At 39.1% G+C, this 14,708-nt stretch overlaps 1 protein-coding gene across 1 annotated transcript in view; it reads left to right on the top strand.

The window, feature by feature from the left end:
• Positions 1 to 14,131, top strand: part of OPRM1 (opioid receptor mu 1) — a 46,605-nt gene extending 32,474 nt beyond the window's left edge. The window contains exons 2-3 of the mRNA XM_060617244.3: positions 12,473 to 12,825; positions 13,566 to 14,131. Coding sequence (XP_060473227.3) covers positions 12,473 to 12,825; positions 13,566 to 14,131 — 919 coding nt within the window. The remainder of the gene's footprint in view (positions 1 to 12,472; positions 12,826 to 13,565) is intronic.
• The last annotated feature ends 577 nt before the right edge of the window (positions 14,132 to 14,708 follow it).

The raw sequence follows: 14,708 nt of genomic DNA on the forward strand, positions 1-14,708 counted from the left end.
CAATGCATGGTCGTGGGCTCTGAAAGAAGGGAACAGCCCTGAAAAAAGGTGAACCCCCCAGTAGCATCTGCTACTGACAGACAGTCAGACAATGGCTGACTGGCAGCCAATGAGTGAATCACTGTCACTCACTGGCAGACAATGAGTGAATACATTTGCCACAATTCCAGTGGTGCAGGCAGCTGTTGTGGCTGCAATGCCCTCTAAGTGGCCTGTGCCCATCTGTGGACATCACTGGAAAATTCCTAATGCTCCTTCCAATTGCTGATTGCTGTTGGCCCGCTGGTGCTGGTACAATCTCCTGAGCCAAGTACGCTCTGCTATCAATGCTCACCAGCTGATAGCCACAGGGAATACACCTGGAGCCAAAGACAATTAAACTTATTAAGCTCGCTGCAATGAGAACACCACAGGAATTTTAGTGTCTGGTGATTTAGGATAGGCTTCAAGGAAGCAGAGGTCTATTTGCATAGGGTGCTATCTCAAAGCAAGAGTAATTTGATGCGTGAGCATCAGTGATTTTTTATCTAGGACACAGAATTCACAAAGTAGGGCTGGAGTCATCACTGAATAAGAGGCAGCCATCACTTAATGTTAACCAGGAGAGGGAAATGTTTAGCATTTTTATGGCTGTGGGTGATTTGGATTTTATCTCTGTTCAGGCGTAGTTGTAGAGTGGATTGTTTTTGTCTTGTTGCATCACAGCCATGAAGAGTTCTCCTATGTTGATATTCTATAGAGCTATGTTCCACAAAAAAATACCACAGCCTGGCTGTCAGCAACTTGGCTAACTCCCTGAAAGCTCCCTGGGGCTTTTTCCCTCAGATTCCTCAGCCTCACTACCATTAGGCACCACCCCCTGCTCTCCTCTGGCAATAGGGGAAGGATAAAAGTGGGGATCAATACAGCGTGGTAAGAGCACATAGGAGGAGAAGATATGATTTGTTTCTGTTGGGGATGATTAAGAATACCAAATGAACAGGAATGTCATATTTAAAGAGATATATAGATGTGGGCATTTGGGTCAGGAGAATTCATCACGTTGCTTGGGCGAGCAGACAGTAGGGTAGACAAGGAGCATGGTCTCTGGACTCCAGAAGCTTACAGACCAAGAAACAACACAGCTAATTCTAGCATAATCACCACATATGTTACACAGCACTAAGATTTCATGCACGAGCATGAGCAAGGTTGAAATGTACTCTCAAATTCATTAATAGCATGAGAATTCCCTTTATTGACAGTCACTCAAATACTTGTTGAGAGTAAATATTATACAATGTTTCATTTCCAGATTTGAGAACAAGCACAGCATTCCACTCTCATCCCCCAAACTCTAGACCAACTTTCAGAAATTATTTTTTAACTAACATAATTTTGAGCAATAAATCAATGAATAGCCAGATATAAATCTGTGAAAATTAGAGAGGAGTTCTTGATAGGCCATGTGGATGTTTAAAGGGACCCATTAAATGCCATGCCTACTTTCCATGAGAATGTTTGAGCCAACCGAGAGAGAAGATGTCATGATTCCGTGAATGGAGAAAATACATCAGCATGATTAGGATAAGTACTTTGCTGGTAGGTACGCCTTAGATATGTAGTATTAACAGTTTCCTAATTCTAACCCCAGAATGAAATACACTAACCCACTAGTCCTGGACCACCAGTGACCTCCCTATAAGGAAATCAACCTCTTTAATATTTAGAATGTGAAGTAGCTGGATAGGACATGAACAGGAATGCCAACTTTTAACTTCCCTTATGGTGTGTGTGTGTGTGTGTGTGTGTGTGTGTGTGTGCGCACACACACATGCATGTTTTTCACAAAGGCCTCTTTTACTCTATTTCAGACACTATTAAAAATTGTCTCTGAAATTTCCTTTCAATAGTTTAAAAATGTTTCTTAGAACGTATTATTATTATTTTTTAATTATCATTATTTTTAGAGAGAGAGTGTGAGCCGGAGAGGGGCAGAGAAAGAGAGAGAGAATCCTAAGCAGGCTCCATGCTCAGCACAGAGCCTGATGTGGGGCTCGATCCCACACCTTAGTATCATGACCTGAGCTGAAATCAAGAGTTGAATGCTCAACCAACTGAGCCATCCAGGCACCCCAGAATGTATTTTTAAATTAAAGAAAATAATGATGCATCTTAATGTAAAAATAAATAATACAGGGAAGTACAAAGAAGAAAATAAAAAATAAATTGGAACCCAACTTCCTGGAGATAGCATTTTGGCCGATATCCTTCCAAACAGCTCATACATGAGAAGAGTAGCATTTATTAACACTGCTACATTCTTGTTATTGCACTAAGCAATTTATGAAATTTAAGAGAAATTGGCATCTTTCATCACCAGGATGAAATTATGTTCAGGGATTTCTTTGACGAAGATTAAGTGTATTTTTTTAAGTAACCAAATAAAATAAGCATTTTTGATTGCCTACTGTGGGCTGGAGCGAAGAGTACCAAGACTCAAACTCTGACTCTGAGGGACTTTTTGTTTGTTAAGGGGGAAGGAACACAGAGTAGTAAACAGACATGGGGTCATCCCAGTTCTGTCCCTCACTGGTTTTACAACCTTGCGTTAGCCTGCTTATCACTGAGCCTTAGTTTGCTCATCTGCAAAAAGGGAAAGATAAAGTGCCTGTTCCATCATGAAGGACAGCGTTTGAATTGGACTCACTGGTGATAATTCACTGTAGCTCGATTTTAGCCTCAGTTTCCCTAGTCACACCCTAGAGCTATTCTCCATCAAGAACTCTGAAATTTCCCCTTTAAGGACCCCCTACTCCTTTCAGACTAATAATACCTCCTCACTCTCTAGACCCTGAATCTGGTGCTCTCTCAAAACTGACCATCCCCATCCATCATTCTAACCACTTGTTTTGCAAACTACAAACCTCAAGTGAGCACCCAACACCGCCAACCAAATGTTTCTTTGCTGAATTTGCTCTCCTGCTCTCCTTCCTGGCAGATCCCCCACCTTCCTTGCTCCATCACCTTCATTCATTGATGCCCACACTTTTGCTTCGTTCACTCATTTAACAAATATTTATTGTGTGCCTACACGGTAGAATTGAAGGCAGAGAACATGGATTGTTTTTTTTCCAACAGCTTTGCTGAAACAAAAAACAGAAATGGACACCAGGAAATGAAAAATGAGGTCAAGAGAAGGATTTCACTGGAAAAAATATAAGCAAGCAAAAAAGGTCTTCAATGAGTCTGCAGACCTTTTCTGTATCTGCCCCCCTACTTTTAGTCTTGCTGCTAGTAATAATCAAGAAGAGACCATGTGTGCTATGAATCCCATCTCCTTTCAGTTTCTCAAGGACATTGCTGCCACCCGTGCCCTCTATTTCCTCTGATTCATCAGATACCCAGTGCTAGTGTTTCTATCAGCGCATACACGCTCACTGATATATACCAGATATATGATATATACCAGATCAAGGTTTTAAAAAAAACCTTTCTTGGGGCACCTGGGTGGCTCAGTCGGTTAAGCGTCTGACTTCAGCTCAGGTCATGATCTCACGGTTCATGAGTTTGAGCCCCACATCAGGCTCTGTGTTGACAGTCCAGAGCCTGGAACTTGCTTCAGATTCTGTGTCTCCCTCTCTTTCTGCCCCTTCCCTGCCCACACTCTCTCAATAATAAATAAATGTTTAAAACAAATTTTTTAAATAAAAATTAAAAAACCCTTTCTTGACTCACATTCCCTCTGTTCTGCATAACACAACATCTCAAAAGCATTCTATACCCTCCTTCCCCCTTGCTCCCCTTTGCTTTTTAACTCTTAACTAAATATCTCCCAACCCCACCACTCCACGTCACTGGTCAAGACTGTTAATAATGTGTATTTTGCTAAAGCCCATAAACATATCCCTGTCCTCATCTTACTTAATCTCTGCAGCATTCCATGACTTTGACCACTACAGACTTCATGACACTCTTTATTTTCTTGGTTTCCTTAACCCCAGCTCTGGGTTTCTTCTTTAAACTGTGGCTATTCAAGGGCACCTGGGTGGCTCAGTTGGTTAAGTGTCCAACTTCAGCTCAGGTCATGATCTCACAGTCCATGAGTTCGAGCACTGTATCGGGCTCTGTGCTGACAGCTCAGAGCCTGGAGCCTGCTTCAGATTCTGTGTCTCCCTCTCTCTCTGCCCCTCCCCTGCTCATGCTTTGTCTCTGTCTCAAAAATAAATGAAAACGTTAAAAAAAAATTTTAAACTGTGGCTATTCATTACCTGCCATCTTTATCAGGACTTTAACCTGGGCCCTTTTTTCTTCCCTATACAGACTTTCTTCTTAAGCTTTATATATTATATATTATATACCTTAGTAATTAAGTCTTATTGATCCTTCTTCCCAATCATCTCAATTCACCATTTGTTACATCTTTTTAAATGATGTTACTAATTATTTTGCTGTTGTTGACTGTGGTGATGGTGGTGGTAGTGGTGGTTAGGGGGTAAGAAAGAATAAATACTTTGGGGGATATATTGCATTTGAGAAGCCAATAGCAGGTGGAGATGTCCAAAAGAGAGCTGCAAAGGCAGTCATAGAACGTGAGAGAGAGGTTGTGGATCAGCTAGGATTATGAGAAAGTAAAGCAAAAGACATGAACTCAGCTCTTCTTTTAAAAATATGATTCTGCTACAACATTCAATATAATGAGAAAATGTCTCAAGATTTCCAAGAGGTTCCCAGCATGGCCATTTTTGAGAGGAAGATTAAGAAGCTTTGCATACCTACCATATTTTAGCTAGATAGTGAGTCAAATATTGCTGGGGCAAACTACTTTGCAATGTTATCAGCAATGCACTCCCAGAAACGTACATGACCCACATCACAGTACAGAAAGCACATTATAATTTTAGGTGGAGCCTAAAGAAATGGAGGGGAAAAAAAATCTCAAAATTTGTACATCTCTCTGTTTCAGGGTCTCTTATCATAAAACAAGGTGATCAGACAGCGTGGTTTTGAAAGCCCCTCTCAGTTCCTACTTATCATTACATGACCTTTTTGACCAAAGTTCTCTTTAATATGACAGTGATTTGACAAGGAAAAAAGAATATTCCCTCTTCATTTTTACTTTAAAACCTTCTGGTTCCCAAAAAACGTTTGGCTTATCTTACTACAATAAATAAAATAACCCAAGCCCTTCTTTCCATATTTAATTCCATTCAACAAGCATTTACTGGTCCCATTTTGTGCTGAGTTCTGTGCTAAATGGATAATTTTCTCTATTTTTATTTCTTTTATCTTTTCCATTGGTGTTATCTTTCGTATTTTACTTATATTGAGTGATTGTATGCGCATCAACACCAAAAGTGTAAAGGAAGCCTTATATTCATTCTTTCATTAAGTACAATAGGTAATAATTTCATAGGCAGACTATGCCTCCTAAAAATATATAATCTTTAGCATATGCTTGAGCTTCTTCAGAAAGCAATTTTCTAATATTGATGGTGGTAGAATTGTTTTACCATATTTTGAAGTTGTATCCTTTTTTTGTTCCTTCATTATTAAATAAATGCCTAGGGATATATTTATTATTTGAAGTTAGTGATAATGTACAACTCGATTATTTTTTGTGTACAAAACTGTCAGATTCTAAAATAGAAGAAATTTCTTTTTCTCTTAGAACTTCCAAATTTGAAATCTAAGATATTTCTAAGTTCTCAAAACCAGGTCTCTAAAATAAAAGTGAAACATTGTTTCTATGAACCAAAAGGCTTTAGCTCTGAGGTAGATATTCTCATGGTATATTTGAAGTCCGTTAGTCTATAGAGATGAGATTTTCTTGTAAACAAAAATATAAAGTTATAGACAAGAATATTTCAACCAGCAATGGTGGTTAAACACATCAGAAGATTTAGCATAGTAAAATTTTTCTATGATACATAAATATTATTTATCACAGAATATAGGTATTAAGTAGGCAAAATATATTTTTTTCATATAAGCTTTGGATGAAATAAATGTTATCCATGTCCTGAAGTAAAATTTTCAGGAATGAAATAAAGCAGTAAGTAAGCCCTTCCAAAAGGCATAATCCAAAAAAATGATTAACCAAAGTCTCTTAGCCAGAATGGAAGCCTCTCGTTTTTTTTTCCTCTAATCAGAGGCCATGTTCTCACTCCATCGTCCACCAGTTCCATTTCCGAAAGGAGAATTTGAAAAGCCTTACAAAATGCATACAATAAAATAAGAGAAATAAAGATGAAAATAGGCAAAGAGGAAACCGAAAGAGAATGAAGTGATGAGACCATCAGTAAAGTGATAAAATAGAAAGGTATGCGATTTTAATGTCATTAGGATTCTACGCAATTATTAATAGGAAACGCAGATTTTACTTTGATTTTTCCAAGCCACAAATGCAAAAAGAATATATAATCACTTATTCATTTCACATTTTCTATTTAAAAGATTCATCAACTCAATCTACTTCAAGAGAGCAAATTTTTCCCTCTCTGTGTGTGAAAGATATTTTTCTCATGAATTGTCATTAATGGGAGATGGAGGAGGAATAAAGTAAGAATAAAAAGAGAGAACAAAAAACGAAGGGGGGTGTGGATAAAGAGAGAACAACACTCAGCCAAAAAGATTCTGATTGTCCTCACATTCTGGTGACAAGGAGACGGAAAGAGCCAATTAACCTCTGGAAGGAGGTGCCTCTGTGTTTATTTCCTGTAAGCCTCTCTCTGTCTTGTCTTGTGAGTCAGACTGGCAGGCAATACTCACGTTCTTGTCCACAGGACTCAGAGGTCTGAGGTTACTACTCTCTCCTTTTTCTAGTATAAGCTTATTGGAAATTTGGTCATTGACCACACAAAACCACTTTGAAATAAATATAAGTGAAATATTTTAAAACATTCTATAACAAAGTGAGGAAACCCCCTGTTCCCTCTTTCCCTAACCTAGTGGAGAATATAACAGAAAATAACAAATGAGTATACGGTTTCTTTCTATGTTAATACCTAATGAGAGTATTATCACTGGCTTTGGTTTTGGTTCTTGTTTTACATCTCTCTCTCTCTCTCTCTCTCTCTCTCTCCCTTCCTGCCTCTCTGTCTCTCTCACACACACATACACACACACACACACGCTTGCCAGAAATATAAGAATGAAATGGACAATAAATGAGAATTTTAAGTAGGTAGTCATATGACCATTTTTGTTCATGTACGTAATAATTCATTTTCTCTATTAAAAGTGTGAATTTCTTTTTTTTTTAATTTTTTAATGTTTATTTTTGAGAGAGACACAGAGTGTGAGCAGGGGAGTGGCAGAGAGAGGGAGACACAGAATCCAAAGCAGGCTCCAGGCTCTGAGCTGTCAGCACAGAGCCCTATGCAGGGCTCAAATTCACAAACTGGAGAACATGACCTGAGCCGAAGTCAGAGGCTTAACCGACAGAGCCACCCAGGTGCCCCTAAAAGTGTTAATTTCTTTTTTTAAATTATTATTTATTCATTTTGAGAGACACAGACACAGCATGAGTAGGGGAGAGGCAGAGAGATAGGGAGAGAGAGAGAGAATCCCAGTAGGCTCCATGCTGCCAGCATGGCTCAAACCCACAAAGCGGTGAGACCACGACCTGAGCCAAAACCACAAGGCAGAGGCTTAACCGACTAAGCCACCCAGGTGCTCCAAAAGCATGAATTTCTTTATGTGAGGTAGACAGAAAAGTCATGGCAGATGCTAGAGAAGTATCTTTCCAAGCACAGTGCTAGAAAGGGCTCATTGAGTCTTTACTGGGTTAGAGATCTTTCTACTTCACTGGTATTAGCAAACGGGAAAAAGAGCGAGAAAAACTCCATTTGGTAAAAACATGAAAGAGCAGCAAATTAGCCCAAAAAGAGGTGAAGGCTCTGTTGTGAACCCCGAGAAAAGGTAGTAGAGCAATATGAAGGGTGACATGTTAGCTGACAAACTGGATTCTAAAATATGTTCTTCCTCTTTTCAAGCTTCCTTGGTCATTCTTTTTCTGGCTAGAGACAAGGCCATCATGATTCAAGAATTAACTCTAAATAAAAGAATAACAAAAGGTTTGCAAAGCCCATTGATTATATATAAGCAATTTATTCAGCGTGGCTTCATTTAACACCTGTTGGTCACAATCAATGGTGTTTTGGCAAGTAGTAATAGTTGCAAAAATGACATCAAGAATGGGTCTGAAGACGAATAAGTATTCTTTTATAACCACAAAGAAAGGAAGGGCATTGACAAACAAAAAGTGTGTACGAAATATGGGAGAATATTTGAGCTGCCAATGAAATGGGCTTCATAATGCCTCTTCCCCAACATAGCATCTAAATATGGGTCAAACATTGAAGGTCCTGAGAATACAGTTTCTTAAAAAAATAATAATTGCATGGTAATATATTTGGATTTTAATAAGCTACTCAATCACCTAGAACAGTTTTAAAGAAATACATACCAGGAAAGATTTAGTGGGATAATTCTAAAAAAAAAAAAAAAAAAAAAAAAAGCTTGAGCCTCTGCCTAGAGAAAAAGCCCCAGTTCAGTGGGCAGAGTAAGGCTGGTCAAGGTCACAAAGGCCCTATAATCCAGGTGAGACACTCCAAGGACCTGCCATGTATCCCTCCAGTCGTTGCCCATTTTGTCACCAAACTCGTTTATGGCACGGTAAGAAGGAATAGGTACAAAGGATGGAAAGAGGCTTGCGTGTTAATATCCAGGAGCTCTACTCAGATCCACTCAGGTGAACCAAGCAGCAGAGATGGTCCTTCCTTCAGCTCACCTCTTTGGTAGTTTTGCAAACTCTGGTTTGTATACTCCTATAATTTGTGGGGTGACTCTGATTGTTCGTGTAACTTTTCTGGGGCAACATTCATACCACTGCATCAGAGCAGAACAGAATGATCAGCTCGTGTTTGCTGGACTGAAGGACCCCTTTTCTGATCAGACTGTCCCTTTAGAGTAAAGCCTTTAGAGATACATTGGAGGCAAACTGGAATTCTGAAACCTTTGGTCTTGTATAATTCTCTTACATATATTTAGGAAATTGCAAAACCCTCATTTATATTTGCTGTGATTCAAAGTGTGAGTAACTGGGGTAAGAACACTGGCTATCTTTAGAGGAAGACTCTGGATAAATTGAGAAAATTCAAACAGCATTGTTCCTGTAAAATGCCATTTGAAACAGCTTTTGTAGACATCCACTTTTTCTTTTGTGATGTAGGACCCTAACCTAATTTTGTTACACAAACATCTCTTTCTGGGGGAGGAACATCTTTTTAACTGAAATAAACACACATTAATAAGTACCTAGTGCTATGATGAGCCTGAAGGAAAGGTTAGAGGTATGTTGAGTCATAAAACTGACAGTAAAGAACCTGATTATTCAACATGATACACTCTTAAAGATAAGATGTGAAATGGAAGGTCGGCTGGGTGGGAAGTGACTAATGCAGCGGCGTGTGCCTTTGTATCGTGCACGTCTGGAATCAGTGATGGAGCTAGCAAGGGTTTTGTCTGCTTTGTGGGAGAAATTTCTTTTTATAAACGTCAAAAAATTTTTTTTAATTTTTTAAAATTTTTTATTTGAGAAGGACAGAGACAGCATGAGGGGGGAGGCGGGGGGAGAGTGAGAATCCCCAGCAGGCTCCACACCCTCAGCTCAGACCCCAACACGGGTCTCGAACCCATGTAACCATGAGATCATGACCTGAGCTGAAACCAAGAATTGGACGCTTAACCAACTGTGTCACTCAGGTGCCCCATATAAGTATCAAAAAATCTTTAAACCTCTTGAGCATCTAAGTGACTTATTCTGAAATCCTAAGTTGTAGTTTTGATTTTATTTGTTTGCTGTTGAAGTTTGGAGGAGCTTGTCTAAATTACCTTTTTTATGTTTGCCACATTTAGAGTCCTCACTAAAATCAAATTGGTTTACTTCTTCAAGTTAAATGGCTTTCTCTACCTTTTCCTTTTGAAATCTTTTAAAGGAATAAAACTTCTAAAGCAACTCAAAAGGCCCCAAGTCTGACTCTCCTGCATTAATGCAACATCTGCGATTATAACAGACAAGATCGAGAATCAGAATTTTAGAGCTCAAAGAAACAATTCAGTCCTGTTGACCATAAGAGGTTCATGAAATCCTCCATTATAACTACAGCTTCCTGGTGCTTATTGAAAACCAAAAAAAAACCTTTCCTGAACACTGAATTAAGGCCCTAAGAAATGAGTCCATAATACTCTAGCCTCCAACCAACAATTATCTTGGTCTGAGTTAGCTTCTTAATCATGTGACTGAAAAATGTACACAGGCTGAAGTTCAAAGAGAATGTATTGCACCAAGTAAACAAAAAGTACAAGGCTTCAGGTATAGGTTCCTGTCTTACTCTCCCAAATTCACATCCTCTGTGTTGGATCCACTTTCAAGTAGGTTCTTCCAACAACTACACACCCTACATTCTCTCAGGTTTAATTATTTTAAAATATTGTATTATTTCTCCAGAAGTCCCCGCAAAATCTTATTGGCTCTGGCTGAAACATGAGACTATATCTGAACATTCACCATGGCCCCGATCACTTTACATCGTGGTGCCCTGAACTAGTAATAGAGCAAATTGCAAAGCACACAGACTAAGAGTGGAAAAGGAGTGGTTTCCCCGAGTGAAACTGAGGTACTGTTCCTAAGGTTAAGGTAAATAGATGTGGAATGTCAAATACATCTGGCAATTTGACAATACATTTGCAGGATATCCTTCTACCATCAGATATAATTTATTAGTGCTGTCAATATAGCTACTTATCTCTTCTAATTTCTGTGACCTTGAAGACATATAAAACTCCTAGAGTACTTACAAAGGGAAAGAAAAACCTATGTCCATGCAAAGTCCTAATGTTCATAACAGCTAATTCTCAGTATCCAAAAACGAGATGCAACTCAATTCCCACTAATAGATGAATGATAAACAAGTTTGGCATAGCCATACTATAATATCCACGTCCATACTCAATACTAATAATAATAACCATACTCAGTAATAAAAAAAGAATGCATTATTGATCCATGCAACAAAATGTGGATGCATCTCAAAATAATAGTGCAGAGCAGAAGAAGCTAAACAAAAAAAGGGTACCTACTGAATAATTCTATTTACATAAAATTCTAGAAAATGAAAACTAATCTAGAATAACGGAAAGCAGATCAAGATCAATGATTGCCTAGGGCTGGGGTTCAAGGGAAGAAACTAAGATGGAAAGATTAAGAGCTGCACAAGGAAACTTCTGAGGGTGATAGGTTTATTATCTTGATCAAGAGTTGGCATTTTTTGCTGTAAAAGGCAAGATAGTAAATATTTTAGACTTTGCAGGCCATATGGTCTCTGTCACAACTACTCAACTCTGCCATTGCATTATCAAACCAGCTATAGATAACAAGTAATTAAATGAATGGGAGTGTGTTCCAGCAAAACAGGCAGCAGCCAGACCCAGTCTGTAGGCTGTAGTTCACCAATTCCTGATCTTGATTAAGATGGCTGTTTCACAAGTGTGTACATATGTCAAAACTTATCAAATTGTACACTTTAATTATATGCTATTTATTGTATGTCAATGATGCCTCAATAAAGCTATTAAAAAATAAAAATAAACAGCTTTACCTTTCTCATCATGGATTGGATAAAATCCTACCTCCCCACCATGGCACAAAAATCCCTCCATGAACTGGCCTCTATATGCCCAACGTATCAAATGTATTGCCATTCATCCTCTGGTAGGATTTTATCCTTTGGCAGTGCTAAAACTCACACGTCATGCCTTTGTTTAGGTGTTCTACCTATCTAGAATGACCTACTCTTACCAACAGTAAGATTATACTTGCACACTTACAATTCCAGGATGTCTTCCTTCTTCCCTTACCTTAACCCTTCTATTCCCTTTGTTTCTTTTTTGTGCCACCATAATGGTCTTGTGTGTGTGTGTGTGTGTGTGTGTATGGACATATGGACATACATACGTATAAACACACTTGCACTAATACACTGACATATATACATACACATTCCTGCATGATTAAATGTTTCCATAATTTTAACTATATATACTGAAATTTTTCTCATAGAGTTAAAATGAATTATTATTCATTTTATATCCATTTCATGAGTATCAATATACTTGGATACGTGACTGAGACCTCCCTGTGTCTATTACATCTATCACAGTGCCTGGCACACGTGAAAAAAAAAGCTAATAAATCAGCATGCAGCTATTATAACCATTTTACAGATTAGAAAACTGATAGGCAAAGAAACTATGTATTTGGCTCATAGGCACATAGTTATAAATAGTATTAGCATTAGAAAGAGAGCTCGCCTATCTCATCTCAAATGCTTTCCACTAATCCTTGTGATGTATTTTATTACTGGAAGCTCATCTGTATTTCATGTTGATCGTTTTCTGACTCTGCCACTGTTCCTCCTTCATCTCCTAGATACACCAAAATGAAGACTGCCACCAACATCTATATTTTCAACCTTGCTCTAGCAGATGCCTTAGCAACCAGCACCCTGCCCTTCCAGAGTGTCAATTACCTAATGGGCACATGGCCGTTTGGAACCATCCTCTGCAAGATCGTGATCTCCATCGATTACTATAATATGTTCACAAGCATCTTTACCCTCTGCACCATGAGCGTCGATCGCTACATCGCAGTCTGCCATCCCGTCAAGGCCCTGGACTTCCGTACGCCCCGCAACGCCAAAATTGTCAATGTGTGCAACTGGATCCTCTCTTCAGCCATTGGTTTGCCTGTGATGTTCATGGCAACAACGAAGTACAGGCATGGTAAGTTGCAGGCCTGCGGGATGAAGGGTGTATAGACACACATGCTGGTGAAGTCCTGCGTCCAGGAGGGAGTGGCCTAACATCTTAGGCAAATTGTCATTTTAATGATTTGTGTCTAGCAGAACGCCTTTAAAGGTTTTGTAAAAGGAAGTGCTCCCTAAATTGTAAGCCCGCTAAGCAGTTTAAAGAGAATATAACCTACTGCTTCCTGATTTCTCTACGTTTACTTCATCAAAATGATGGGAAAACAAGAAGATAGCTCTACCAAGAGTAATTAGAACTTAACACCCCCCCCAAAAAAAAAACACTAAGTGGAAGCTTGTTTTAAAACTTTGAGTGGCTGTCTCCATGACAAATTTATCTTTCTAAAATGATGAATCAACCACCCGTCAAAAGGTGGAATGAAAATATCCATTAGCTGGAAACTCCTATAGACTTTGGACAGTGATTATATCTTTATGGCAACGTAGACCCATAGAGGATCTAGCTCACAGTGAAAGGTCTGCAACTGTTGACTGAATTAAAGCAATCAAAATGGACAAAAAATGAGATATGTAGTGGGAAAAAAAAAAAAAAAACTAAAAATAAACTCTCCCTAAAAATCAACAGAGAGCTGAGTTTCTCCCTCAATTGCTTTAAATCTTCCCTTATTGGCTTCTCTTCATGGCTTTAAGTTAGCTCTGGTCAAGGCTGCAATTAGACATTGCTGCTAATTCTCCCTTATAACCATTGTTTCCTAGGTTCCATAGACTGTACACTCACCTTCTCTCACCCAACCTGGTACTGGGAAAACCTGCTGAAAATCTGTGTTTTCATCTTTGCCTTCATCATGCCAGTCCTCATCATTACAGTATGTTATGGACTGATGATCTTACGCCTCAAGAGTGTCCGCATGCTCTCTGGCTCCAAAGAAAAGGACAGGAACCTGCGAAGAATCACCAGGATGGTGCTGGTGGTTGTGGCTGTGTTCATTGTCTGCTGGACTCCCATTCACATTTACGTCATCATCAAAGCCTTGATTACAATCCCAGAAACTACATTCCAGACTGTTTCCTGGCACTTCTGCATTGCTCTAGGTTACACAAACAGCTGCCTGAACCCAGTCCTGTACGCATTTCTGGATGAAAACTTCAAACGATGCTTCAGAGAGTTCTGTATCCCAACTTCCTCCACCATTGAGCAACAAAACTCCACTCGAATTCGTCAGAACACTAGAGACCACCCCTCCACGGCCAATACAGTGGATAGGACTAACCATCAGGTATGCAGCTTCTGGAATTGGGTATACCTACTGGAGGTGACATAAGAATTACAGAGTTTGTACCAATCCAGTTTTAATCCATTAGAAGTGGATTGGTAACTAAGGGATAGAGGTTCCTCCCGTGAGGAATGAGGGAGGAGAGGAGTAAATTATGGTCATTGAGACAGAGGGGTACTTCATTATATAAACAACTCTAGGTGCCGGTATGTATTTATTTAGATACATAGATATGCCTACCAGAAATCCATAAAGCCACTAAAAATCACTATCCTCACAGCTGTTATTTCTATGCAAAATTTATGACGTTAGCACATGGTGGAAGTGATCCTGTTCTGAAATTCTTCTCATTTCCCCCAGTGTTCTATGTTTCATGCACATCACTCCAATATCTCTGTCACTTCTCAAAAGCCAGTCTTGCTCTGGCTCTGTGGTTAAATGGGAAGGGTTATCACTTGCTGACCGTGGTGATGAGTGTCAGATGTTCCCAGCAAATCAGGGTCACAGCAAAGGAGAAAAGAGAAGGAAAAAAAAAAAAAAGGCCAGCCCTAACCTGTTCAGCCATTAGTTTGTCCATTTTTATACCTGAACTCTAGAGGACACAGCAATCATACTACTTAATTAC

Source organism: Panthera onca, chromosome B2 (assembly GCF_046562875.1).
Source record: "Panthera onca isolate mPanOnc1 chromosome B2, mPanOnc1 haplotype 2, whole genome shotgun sequence".
Lineage (NCBI taxonomy): Eukaryota > Metazoa > Chordata > Mammalia > Carnivora > Felidae > Panthera > Panthera onca.